Source organism: Mesocricetus auratus, unplaced genomic scaffold (assembly GCF_017639785.1).
Source record: "Mesocricetus auratus isolate SY011 unplaced genomic scaffold, BCM_Maur_2.0 Super-Scaffold_100008, whole genome shotgun sequence".
In the NCBI taxonomy this organism is placed as follows: domain Eukaryota; kingdom Metazoa; phylum Chordata; class Mammalia; order Rodentia; family Cricetidae; genus Mesocricetus; species Mesocricetus auratus.
The window spans coordinates 8,542,497-8,556,571 of NW_024429192.1; the positions used below are offsets into that span (position 1 = coordinate 8,542,497).

The 14,075-nt window shown below is 38.6% G+C and overlaps 1 protein-coding gene across 1 annotated transcript; it reads left to right on the forward strand.

The window, feature by feature from the left end:
- The first annotated feature begins 7,524 nt into the window (after positions 1-7,524).
- Positions 7,525-8,205, forward strand: LOC101835424 (keratin-associated protein 13-1-like). Its single transcript, XM_005073839.3, has one exon. The coding sequence runs from the start codon at positions 7,537-7,539 to the stop codon at positions 8,062-8,064; it is 528 nt and encodes a 175-aa protein (XP_005073896.1). The 5' UTR covers positions 7,525-7,536; the 3' UTR covers positions 8,065-8,205.
- The last annotated feature ends 5,870 nt before the right edge of the window (positions 8,206-14,075 follow it).

Genomic DNA, 14,075 nt, shown 5'->3' on the forward strand with positions numbered 1-14,075 from the left:
CACACACCAGCCATGAGTTGAGGACCCTCTTGATTATATTTCCTGAGTGTGGAATACATATGTGTGTCACCATGCTTCGTTTAAATTGCTGAGATTTTGAGTAATATCAATTACGCTTCATTAAATTGTGAACTTCACAATATCAGTTTGGAAGCTGTGGGTGGGTGGGTGGGGCTGTTGTGTGTATTGTTTGTGGACATGCATGAATAAGTACATACGATGGTATGCATACAGAGTCCAGAGGAGGACATCTGGTACCTTCCTCTAGCATTCTCAATCTTGTTTCTTTTCAGTTTTTCAAATCACTTTTTTTTTTTAGATTACAGTAGAATTACATCACCCTCTTCTCTTTCTTCCCTGCAAACCTGCATAGTTTTCCTTACTCTCCTTCAGTAATTGTTGCAAGCATACATAAGTGTGTCAGGCCCATAGAGATGGCTCCTCTTCCTCTTGCCTCAAGGTCAGAGAGTTCAAAACTGTCAAAAGACCTAAAGGTCTAAGGCTTGGCTACTGCAGGAAGTTTTGACCTTGGTAGCAGATATCTTATCTAAATAACAACAGACTTGGGCTCAAGTGTGTTTACTCTTGATCCTCAAGGCCAGATAACAGCTGTCTTTACCACATGTTTGGAGGATTAAGGGAAGAAAGTCTGTTTGCTCCTTGCATGATAATATGAGTCTTCTGCCATGTCCCCCCCATTTGGTTGAAGAATAAACTTGGAGTGTTCAGTATTCACTGGATTGCCCTCCTGATTCTATCCTTTGTCTCTGTCTTTCTCTTTTTTTTATTTTAATTTTAAATAGCTTGTTTTACATGTCAATTCCAGTTCCCTCCCTCCCCTCCTCCCGCAACCCCCCATCCCCCCCCCAGCCTCCCACCCTATTGCCAATTCCTTCCACATAGGGGATATCTAGAGTCTGTCATTTCACTCAGGGTAGGGTCCAGGCACTCCCCTAAGAGTCCAGGCTGAGAGAGCATACCTCTTTGTGCTATGGGCACACGATGTCTGTTTGTATTCCAGGGATAAACACTGATCCACTGAACAGGGCCCCATAGGTTGCCCAGGCCTCCTCACTGACACTCACATTCAGGGGGTCCGAATCAGTCCCATGCTGGCCTTCCCGCTGTTGGTCTGGGGTCCAAGAGCTCTTCCCTGTTCAGATCAGCTGTCTCTGCTCGTTTTGCCAGCCCATTCTTTGCCAATTTGCTCATAGCTCCTCTCTCTCTGTCACTGGGTTCCTTGGGCTCAGTTCTGTGTTTAACTGTGGGTGTCTGCCTCTGCTTCCATCGGTCACTGGATGAAGGCTCCCAGATGGTTCTCTTAAACCCTTTCTCAATCCACACTCCAACTGAAGCCCACAAAGACAGGTTTCCATACATGTACACATGTATACATAGAATACAGTCTGAAAAATGTAACGTATAAGTTTCAGGAATAGTCAAACCTGAAATTTGCTGCATAGTTTAGCTAGGCTAGATAGAAAGGGAACACCTGATCTGCCTGTCTTTGCTTCCCACTTCCAGGATTATGGGTTCATATTTTACATATTCCTGGAGATTTGAGCTCATCCCCTCTTGATTTTACAGCAAGCACTATTATTCCCTGATCTATTTCACTAGCCTCAGTTTAAAACCTTAAAAGTAAGACTTGATTTCCTGTGAAAGAAGGGATTCTCAGTGCTATAACAGAAATGTGTTAAGTCCCCAACCTTTCCCTCTGTTTCCAGTATGCTGGGCTACCCTGGTTTGCAGATTTCATATTTGGCATCTCTACAAAGTGCATTGCCAAGTCCTTAAAGTGATTCTGTGTTCCTTCTCTCTCTCTCTCTCTCTCTCTCTCTCTCTCTCTCTCTCTCTATCTCTCTGTCTCTCTCTCTCTCTCTCTTTCTCTTTCTCTCTCTCTTTCCTCCCTTCCTCCCTCTCTCCACAGTGGATTTTCTATTTTAGCCTTACAGAAGAACAAAGTAATGTCATTTACAGGAAATCGAGGCAACTGGAGATAATCAGATTAGGTAAATTAAAGTCATCTCTAAAAGACAAATAATCCTTGTTTTTATGCTTTTGCATCATAAATTGTATGTAGATAGATAAAATCACAACTGTATTTATGACACGAATGTAGAGGCAAATGGTCTTGGGATGTAAAAATGGGATTATGGTGAAGAGACCAGCCCCTGCTTAGCAGCCATGACAGGCTGCAGAAAAGACACTTAGGCCTCCGACTCAGCATGAGTCTGACCTTGCTGGTCCTGCCCTAGTCACTAGGAGGTCAGATACCCTCCTCGTGGCAAGGAATCAGTCAGAAGTTAGCTGGTAGAACTGTGCTTTATGACTCTGGGCCTGCTTTATGGTACAAGCGGCACAACAGTGAGGTGCAGAGCATAGCAACCGTCCTGGGAGGGCCTATGGCCCATAACAACCAGCTGACCAATCAACACAGGACAGGTCATCCAAGCCTGGAGGTGCACCAATCCTGAGACTGTCGTGTACCCCTAGACACTCCCCTTATGCTGCCCTATAAATTCCCAGCCTTGCGATTTCTTGGGGTCCTTCTCTAACTATCCACCATAATAAATGAATGAAGGGCCCAAGCTAATGGAGTAGGCTCATTATACAACAACAAAAGACTCTTTCCTTTTACATGGGAGCGGGTCTCTTAGGGATTCAGATCTGGGCACAATAGGAGTGGAAGAGAATGGAAATTGGGTGCATGAGAAAAATTTGTTCAGCTTAGACAATTGTATAAAGCATATCCTGTGTAACACAGAACCAGGTACAGAAGAAAAAGAAAATAGTGATATGAGGAGCCAGTTGGAAGAATGTCTTGAAAAAAATCCATAGTCGATGATTTGAACCTTGATTGTGTAAGAATTGGTAGACTTCAAGGGCAAGTACAAAATCTGAATAGAAAAGAGGTGGCCACAGAAAAATGAAAGATACAGAAGAGAAATACCACAGGAAAAATACACAGCATTATTACTCTTCACACAAATGCAAATCAAATCGATAGTAGTAGCAAATCAAATCTATAGTAGTATGCTATTACATGCCAACTTGAAATAAACCAAACATCAATTGCACTATAGGAACATACACAAACATACATACACACTCACACACATTCACATATACACACACATACACTCAGTCAATGGTGATTTTTCACTTCATGGGAATTATGTCTTAAGAAAACTGAAATTAAGAGTTAAACAAGTGACTAGAAAAACACACATATGACAGACAAAGTCATAAAACAAAGAAGGCACAGAAACTGTCCTTGCAGAAGACCTGGAGTCTGTTCCCAGAACTCAAATTGTCACTTACAAAAGTCTGTCACTCCAGCTTCAGGTTGTCTGACACCCTTTCCTGGCCTCCAAGAGTATCAGGCATACGCAGGGTACACACACATACATGCACAAAAGAAAAATAAATAAATCTTCTAAGAGATGGGTATAAGAAAGGAGTGAGTTTATGGGAAAATGCATAAAACTAAAAGAACAAAGTCTTGGTGTGATAGGATCAGAGTTCAAATAAGTCAGCCTAAGTCCATGGCCAACACCTTTCTGGCAGCAACAACAAAATATTTAAAGTCACAAATACCCAGTAATCTCACCCTGAGGTGTGTATATACCCCAAACAGAAGATTCAGGCACCCATGCACAAGCATAGTCTGTAACTATGTGAGAGCCAAAAACAGTAGGGCGATTAACGTAAAGCATGCTGTCTCATTTGGGAGAACTCTATGTAGTAGAAACTGGGAGAAGCCAGAGCCTGTAGTGCGTCAAAGCAGTTCTTTGCACAAGCAGTCTACATTTAGTCACTGGGTTCAAACTCTACCCCTTCTACTAGCTACTTAGGTGACTGTGGGAAATTTGCTCAACCTGTTTATGTCTTGGCTTCTTCAAGTATAAAATAACCATAAAACGGCATGCATCATGTAGGATTAGTCATGGAAATTAAGTGTTCTATGACTAATAATGTGTTAAGTGGTTATGGCTGATTCTTAAATATGCCAGTGTAATGATGACAAATAAATGTGAAATATGTACATATTTTAAGCAATCTTATCACAATTTCAATATGAAATGAAAGTTACATATGCAAGCTAAACATGGCAACATTATTATAAAGAAAGAAACAATATCAATACCAACTATATGAATTTATATATGTTTGTATATTAATTTCCTTGAATTTCGTTTAAAATCAAATGTACTACTATTATTATGTTTTTGGAAAAATAAGGAAAGATCAGACTAAATCTGTCCCACATAGGACTACTTTCTCTGACATCTAACTTGTTTTGTTTAGAGGAGAGAGAAGACATGTTGCAATTGAGGTCAAATGCTGAAGTTCTGAGGAAATCATTTCTAGACTTTGCTGTGTTACTCCATGGGATTTTATGTAGCCCCTCCCAAGTTTCTTCAAGGACCTCGCATGATGTAAGTGTAGACTCTCAGAAGCAGATGTACAAAAAGAACAGCTCGGAAACTGGTTCCATTTGCACATCAAACCCATTATGAGTGAAGTGTGACTCGGGACATACATGGGATCTGCCTGGAGCAAAAACAGCTACTGCTAGGAGGAACTGTGGGTGCCAAGGAGAATTTGAGAGGACCTCAGAGAAAGCCCAAAGGGACCCGAGAGGGAGCACAAGAGCAGGGCCTGTGACTCTTCGTCAAGACTGCTGCCTGTGGTCTATGTCAACTGTGCTTTCTCCATGCTCAGCCCCTGCAGTTTATGTGTTGACCAACAGTGATATCATAGAGCCCAGGGGGTGAGCATACACAGAAAGTACAGCAGGAAACCAGATTTGTTATGAGAAATAATCTCCCAAGTTTTGGCAGCAAGATGCTTTTCTAGGCCTTGAGAGGTCGGTTTCAAGGAAACACAAGGAAATATGAGGAAAATACACAGGATTTGAGCACAGATATTCTATTCGTTCTGTTATTGCAGAATTTTGTCTAATTTGAAATTTTTTCTTTAATTTCTAAATAATAGCACAATAAGGCATTGTTGGATTGAAGACTAAGTGGCTTGTGTAGTGATCTGGAAAACAACAATTTTGCAAGTAGTTCAAATGACAAGCAACTTTCGACTAGTGGCACCATCAAGGGTGTTGGTGTTTGTTTTAATGTAGTGTATTGGTATTTCTCAAAAAGTGAGAGGGGAGCGAGGAAAAAGGGGTAAGAAGGGAGGGAGAGAGAGAAACAGGAGGCATTTTAATATTGTTCTTTACTCTTTGAGCATTCCATATTGTATACAATATATTTTGACATATATTCCACTACCTCTCCACTCCCCCAGATCTCCCTTCCCCATTCCCCCTTTCAACATTTTGTCCATAGTTAGATAGATGGATAGAGAGACACAGAGAGAAATATAGACAGATGATAGATAGATAGATAGATAGATAGATAGATAGATAGATAGATGGATGGATGGATGGACAGATAGATGGATAGATGGATAGAGGGGTAGAGGGATAGATAGAAGATAGATAGATGATAGATAGACCATTAAGTCCAAAATTAATGCCCAGATGTAGCCTATCTAGAGAGGTACTGTTTTTTTCCTTAAATATCTTGCCTGCCTATAGAAAAAGTGTAGAGTGCCTTAGTGTTTCCAGGATCTGCATTGGCATTATTAAAACAACGTTACTTAGTCCTGCCCTTTCTTCCATTCAGAAGGACATATTTATTAGCATTTATGAGTTGGTTATTAGCACTTCTACCAAGTGTACATATAACTCTAATGAAAAATAATAATTTAACTACAAATGAGTGTAGGCAGCATTAATTAGAATTGATTTATATCCAAGTAATCTCAATGTTTATTTTCCAATATTGGTAGCTGTCTTGGAAAGCAGGAACTTTAAGATATTAAGAACTCTCTCTCTCTCTCTCTCTCTCTCTCTCTCTCTCTCTCTCTCTCTCCCTCCTTCTCATAGCTTCTACTAATACTAGAAAGGTACTTCTAGATCTAAAGGCATTCACACCTGGCATTAGAAGGGTCACATGCTGAGAATGATACTCACTGGTTTGGGAAATTCAATAGGTGTCCATTCATAAAGCACAGCGTATTTTGCTTAAGTGAGTCAGTGTGGTGTCCTAGGCATCGTACAAGGTCACTTTGTGGGATGCATGCCACCCTATGGATTCTGCATGGGAGAGAGAATCATAAAACAAAGTAAGTAAGTGTTCTGAAGATGTGTGTGCTTGGCATAAAGCAAGTTAATTCCCAGGCATTTAAGGGGCCTTTATACAATGACAGTTGGGAATGTCACCTCCCTTAGCTAAGTCCCATAAAGTGTAAGCCTCAGAAGAAGATGAATGGGCTCAAAGCAAACAAGAAGCCTGTGTCCCCATTAATCTGATTATGAATTTTCCAGTCATGTTCTTTCTGTAGCTAGAAAATAAACTGTTCTTGAAATGTGTAAAAATAACTGAGACATTAGAATTCCCCTGCTGGACACCTATTTAATGCAAATATTACCAGGAAAGATAAATAAGACTTTTATATATTAGTATAATCAAGCTTAATAGTTTACTTTTTATGACAACTTAAAGTTGAACTTGCAGAGCTTGAAGACTATCTCTGCTTGAGGAAGTCACAGTTAAGGATTAAGTGTTCTGCCATGCTGAGATTCCAGGCAAGAGCAGTTTAAGCTATTCAAAAACATGGTTAGTCAAACTTTGCTTGAATATCTACTTGACTCTAAGAACTGAAGTTAGTAATTTTATAAAAGAAATAGCAATCCCTAAAATTGCATTCAAGAATGTTCCCTTCTACCAAAATAATAAAAGAAATTTGCACAGACACACATGATTAAGGTTGTAAACTACAAAACAGTCTCAGCAAAAGCTATGAAGATATTTCTCTGTAAGTCCATCTCAAAGTGTGGTATTTATTGTTTCTTCAGTGGCCATGGTATGAGAAAGCTCTGACTGAGGAAAACCATTGATGGAAATCCCACAGCTGGGGTTCTCAATCATCAGTAATACATGGCAGAGGAGGCCTTATCGATAGCTCATGAAAACAAACTGAAGAAACAAAATACAGTATATGAAGAATTCCATTACAGTGTGCTGTGGTAAATAAAAGGGACAAATGATTTTGAGAAGTAGCCATTGAGTAATTTTAGTGTCTTAATGAAATGAAGATAGAGTTTATGTAATCCTTCTACCGGGACAGAGTCTCCATAAATTCATGGGTAATGAGAGGATACATGGAAATGTGATAAACTGTAACACTGAACCTCAAACCACAGCAAATTCCAGGGCGAAGAAACTGTGAGTGTCTTCTTACTGTGTGCCACAAGTCATTAAACTACAATTAATATATGAATGTATGATAAATTAGACTTAGTGATCCAGGGAAACATTTTTCGTGGGAAGGGTGAGGGAGGTGAATGCAGCCAATGGAATGTGGACACACCCAAAGTAAGAGGATATATAACTTGAGCTTCAAGCCGTGACATTCAAACCCACAGCATTGTCTCATTGACATCTAGCTCATCTCACATCTCCTCTCAGTATGTCCCACAGCTGCTGTTCTGGAAGGTTCTCCTCTAGATCCTATGGGGGTCAACTGCACTATCCCTACTCCTCCTGTGGCTCTTCCTACCCCTGCCACCTGATTTACAGCACTAACTTCTGCTCTCCCAGAACCTACCATCTGGGCTCCTCTCTCCACAGCGGCTGTCGTCAGAGCTGCTTCCGGCCCATCAGATGCCAGACTTCCCATGTAGTGCACAGCTCCTGCCAGCGGCCCTGCTACAGCTCCAGGGTTTCCAGCCTCTGCAGCCCCTGTAGGACCACATATTCTGGCTCTCAGCACTTTGGGTCCAGCAGCTGTCACTCTCTTGGCTACGGGTCAAGAAGCTTCTACACCTCAGGCTGTGGCCTCAGTGGCTTCAGACCTGTGAGTTATGGAGTCCGCGGCTACCCTTCCTTTGGTTATGGATCTGGATTCTGCCACCCAACCTATGTGACATCTAGAAACTTCCATTCTTCTTGTCACAGGCCAACCTGTGGATCAGCCATCCAGAGATCAAGTTGCTGAACTTCTTCATTATAAGTGAATTGTCTGAGTTAGCACAATGCTTTTCCAGTAAGACTAACTAATCTCTCTCTGCATCCTTTCTCTGGCAACACTAGGTCTATTCAACTAAGAAATGAATGACTAACCAAATACAAATTCAAATGTCTTCTGATTACCTATTCATAATTTCTTGAACTGTGTATGGGAGTACAAGTTATATTTGACCTAATAAAATCATTTTTTCTTGCATCGAATACGTTCTCCTCATTCTTTGTTGACTCTCAAGTTTTGATTTGTGATGTATCTTTGAGACTAGGTGCTTTCAGACTACCTTCCCTAGGAAATCCATTTATTTAAGACATTGTATCAAGGATGTTACATAGAGATATACCTATGGGCATTCTACTGACTCTAAGCTGATGGTTAAAAGCCTACTGGAATGTTCAGCAGTATCATTGAAAATATGCCCACAGAAGAGTGAGCCAACTCATATTTTCAATGAGATATTATGCTTACAATAAGACTTGGCTTGTAGCTTGCATGTTCTACACAACATTGAGTTAGAGTTTCCCTAAGAAGCAATTAACTAGATAGTGAAATCTAAAAAAAAATACATTAAATTTTGAAAGTAACACCATTGCATATTGACATGACAAGGTAAAACATGGAATATAGGGCAGTATGAATTATTATGTGTTATCTTTAAATCTATGAGAAAAATAAATTTGCCATGCTGTGAGACAGAGATAGAGAGACACAGACAAAATTGACAGAATGGTGAAAACTGACTAATGAAGAATTTTTGGGAGGCATAGTTTGTCTTGGACCAGAGAAATCTATGCAGCTGTCCCTCAGTATCTGTGGAAGGTGGAATTCAGGAAACCCATAGGAATCAAAATACATACATGATGGTATTTCTTAAATAAAATGATGTTGTGTTTTCAAATGACACATATACTTCTTCCCAATAACTTTAAATCACATCTAGGCTGTCCATAATACCCAATGAAATAATAATAGTATACTTTAAGAAATTTACACAAGAAAAGAATTTATGCATATTTAACAGCAAAGCATTTTTACATATTTAAATCCATGACTGTAAGATTCCATGAATATGGGACTCCATATAGGGTAGTTTTACTTAGAAATTGTAAGTGTATAGAATCAATATTATCATTTAAATTTTTTGGGGAGTTATTGAGTACCCCAGAACTCAGATGTGTGGTTCATTCTCTTTCTGAATGCGTAAGAAGTAATTTTGCATTACTGTTGGTATTCTAAACCTAAATAGTTGCCTACATCTTTCTGGGATGCACTCAGCTACAGCAATGAGAATTAAAATAAGCATTATAGCACACTTTTGACATCTGTGCAACATCCTAATGATCCTTTTAACTTTAGGCAAGTTGTTTCATCAGCTAAGCATGATGGGAAAATGAAAAGGAAAGGTTCCCATGCCGTAGTTAGTAATGTTATTCAAAGAAAATGGTATTGTCAACAAAAGTCATAGACTATCATGTGACTATTTACTGATTTGTCTTCCCTAATATAATGTCTTTAACCACTTATGAATGAATGTTACAAAAGAGAGCTTATTTTCTCTGATAATAAGACAAAAAAAAAAACAGGATAAGCATGGAATTGTGGGAGGCAGGTCTTCTGGCTCAGAAATACAAGACAAAGAGACAGAAGATGGGGTCCAAGAGGGATGGTCATAGAGACAGGAGCTTCCCCTGGTCCCTTAACTCATGGTTCATGTGTTTGGGTTTTACTGGAAAACAAATTCTTCCTTTCTTTTAAAATAATTAAAATAAGAATTTGGCAGTCCCAAAAAGTTATACTTAATAAAATGTGCCACCCAATCAAGTTATTCACCAATTCTTTTTTGAAAATATACAGTTCAAATTCATCCAACTAAAACAAAAAAGATCTGCAGAGTCTAAATATTCGCCATTAGCGATGATTATGAGCTAAAGCTCCCTCTTTAAATAATGTGCAATGAGTAAAATTCAGAGAAAAGAAACATTTCAGAAAACAAACTCAAATGTTTGATGTTAGAAGGTCAGTGAAAACTCCTAGATACTAGAACACCCCCCCAATATTTATCACAAAAGGCATCAAGGTTAATTCTAGTGACTATAACAAACATTGCTCAAAACAAATAAGAATCCCAGGAAAGAGAGGAGTATTGAAGGTGGAATTAATAAAGCTCAAGATGCACATTACCACAACAGATATGTCACAAATCCATACTTCAAAAATCTATATTCCACTAAGCTGGTAAACCTAAAGGAAATTTGTAAATTTCTAGATGTAACCGACCCACCAAAGTTAAACAATGATGGGATTAATAATTTTAAAAAGCTATAACTAGAAAAAAATTGAAGCAATATTTTTTAAATCCTTTCAGTATAAAAGTACAAATTTGGAGAGATTCACAACGAACTTTTACCAGACCTTTAAAGAAAAACTGCAACCAATGCTTCTAAAGTAATTATTCACTTGTTGAAAGAAAAACTCCAAATTTCTTCTACATAATTAGTGTTTTTGTACAGTTCCAACTAAATAAAAATATAACAGAAAAATAAAATTATACAGTTATCCCTGAAAAACACAGGTACAAAAATTCTCAGAAAGTTTGTTTGCAGATGGAATGGTTCAAAAATTCACAAACTTAAAAATAAAGTAATACAGAGTAAAAACAGACTCACACATACAAGTTGTGTAATCATTACAATGAGTACAGAAAAGATATCTGACAATATCCAGCATCATTCCATGATAAATGTTAGAAGGAATAGGGGTGGAAGTAAGATACCTATATATGGCAAACCCATAGCCAATATCATCTTAAACGGAGATTAAAGTAAAAACCATCTCTCATTAATTAAATCTTGTATGATGACAATCTGTGTAGACTCCTATGTAATATACTGGTTGGATGTTCAGATATAGAAAGGACAACAGAAGGAAATAAAAGGGTTACGAATCACACAGGTGATCTAGTGACTTAGAGAGTTTGCGTAATACAGTGCACATGTCACTGTAGAAAAATAAACTGAATCATAACAGAGTAGATAAAGAAATGCATACATTACAGTACAACGTTTAAGAAGCATTTTCCAGGCAGACTTTCTCTACATAGTTCAAGCATGCATGAAAATTGACATGATTACAGACAACAAGTTATGCAACCCTACACCTGGCTCCCGGACTTGAACTCAGGACCTTGAACATGCTAGGTGAACACACTACAAGGGATGTGTCGATTTCAGCCATCAAACAAGATGGTGATGGTCTGTGTCCTCAAATCTCTGCTTAATAACTCACGACAGCTCTCCTTAGCATCATTTTCCTGTAATGCACAATGCTCTTCCTGGTTTATATTTTCAGCGCTTCTTTCCTCTCTCCTCTCCCTGTTCCTATCCCTGTCCCTGTCCCCCTCCCTCCCTCCCTCCCTCCCTCCCTCCCTCCCTCCCTCCCTCCCTCCCTCCCCCCCCTCTCTCTCTGTATGTGTATGTATGTGCATGTGTATGTGTCCTCTCATTTTCACTTGTGTTTTCTCTGCTCTAGACAAAAATTGCTTCACTGGCTGATTGGATGATGGTGACAGGAATGTAATGGATCCATCATTCACCCAGGAAAAATGACCTCAACCCCATTTAAGTCGTCTGCTCTTACTCTGACAATAATTCTCTTAGTACATCAAGTGATGTGAGAGCTCTTTATTCTGAACTCAGATCCTATGTGTGTTTTGACTTTTAAATTCGTACGAGGTTCTTTTGTGAAAAATGCCGGATGTTTAGCAAAACAAGAGGTTTTGTTGTTAAAGAGTTATTGTGTGTCTGAGAGATAAGTGGGCTTTGTCCTGTTATCTTGGTGTGAAGAACTGGTGTGGAAAAAGCTGGTGTAAGCAGTCACTGCATGAGAGTGAGCAAAATCACTGGAAGGATATCATGTGGGCTCATGGGCAGTATATGACATGTTCTTTTTTCATTGAACTGTGAAATCTGGACAGCCAGATGCAATCGAGGTGTGATTTCCCAACCCAACAGGTGAATCTGTGAAATGTCTGCCATGTTTTGACTTCTCCTTTCACTGTCAAAAGTATACCAGCTCCAGGAGGCAGAGAGATGACAGGCTGGGCTTCCAACATCCTCTTCAAGGGCATAGTCCCAGTGATGCAACTATGATGTCTGCTTTGGGAATAGTTTTCACTTCCCCTTTCTTCCTTCAAGACATTCAGATTTGCCTGACACTGAATACTGAAGAGATACCAATTAAGATTTTATCTGATTAGCTTTGCAGAAACCACACATCTGGTGACCTCTAGATAATATCAGAACATGTTTATTAGTTTTGCTCACTAACACAAAGCCCATATATGTCTGAGAGGTTTTACTTTGAGAAAAATCAATAAATTAAAAAAATAAACTAAATTTGTAAAAACTAGTCTCCAGGACACCAAAACCATTTGGGTGAGCCCTACTAGAAAAAGAGAGTAGATGCTGAAGGTGCTACCCAACATGTTGTTTTTCTGGCCATTGTCTTTCATCTCCTTCTCTGTCTGCCTCCAAAAGCCTACTGCACTCATGAATTTAAGATAGAACCTTTAGAACAATGACCCTTCCTTTTCTTTTTCTCAAGAAGGCAGGTCATAATTACATCTAATACCTTCTGATCAGCAATCAACTCACTTCCTGAATACTGGCTTTTTCAGTGGTGAGCATCCAGAACCAAGGTCATGGAACATTAACTCCCTTCTGGAGAGCCATAATTCCCAAAGGTTCCAGCAACTTCCCACAGCACCAGAGGTGAACAAGGAAACCCTTGACACACTGCTTTGTGGCAGAAACAATCTATACATAAGGTTGTATTTGTCCCTGTATTGATTCTCATTTACTGTTGAATTTGCTTATTTCTGAAAATTATTTGTAGGCTTTGTCAGCAATGCTGCCTATGTATTGGTTACATGTCAAATTGTTGCACTGATTATTGAATTTCAGAACAAAAATTTTATGACCCTCAAGTTAAATTCTCCCTATACAATAAACCATTATCAAATATGAGCATTTCCTTTCCCTTCTAAGATATAACATATGGTAGCATAAATAACCATTTATTTAGAAATAAAAACCACGCCTATCTGTTCCTCTACCTTTGATAAATTAAGATTTGTTTTAAATTTTAATACCTTTTAATGTGAAGATAAACAAATACTTTCCAGGATTCTTGAAGTAGAGTCTTTCAACCATTCAGGAAAAAAAAAAACCATAGTAATCTATTTGGGGGGAGTTTATTTCAGTTTTTTGAGGAATAATAGTTATAATTGTAGATAGTTAAAGAATACAATGCAAATTTTGAATATATTCCAGAAAATATATATTTTCTGTATCAGTCAGGTTTCATTTTTATAGTTGCATTCAATTATAGATTGGAAATGCTTGAACAAAATTCCTTATAGCCTGTAAGCATATAGGCTTCTCCAGGAGATACTTTCCCAAATAATACAGTACAAAAATTAACTGCAGGGCTGGAGAGCTGCATTGCAAAGAGAACTTTCTGTGATGAGAGTTAAGGACTACTCTAATTGACCATCAAGTAGCAAATTGTCAGTCCTGAAAATGGACATATAAGTAACATTACAGAGACCCACTGGGATTTATTTAGCAATATATATGTATATGCCTATATCTATACCTAAATACATATACATACATATATGTGCATGTAATTACAGTGAAAAGAAAGTGGTCATTTATTTGAAAGAGGGCAAGCAGGGGTTCATGGGAAGGCATGGAAGGAAGAAAAATAAGGGAAATTTGATGTAATTATAACCTTAGAAATAAAAGAAGTAATAAAAATTTAATTCCACAGCAATGGCATTGTTTTCACTAGTGTAATAATTGCAAGATGATTTAAAACATGAAGGTGACTGGGTCAGGGATACATGCAAGCACTAGGATGTTTTATATGAAGACTTTTTTACATGTGGATATGGGTATTGTCAGTATCCCAGAACATTTCTC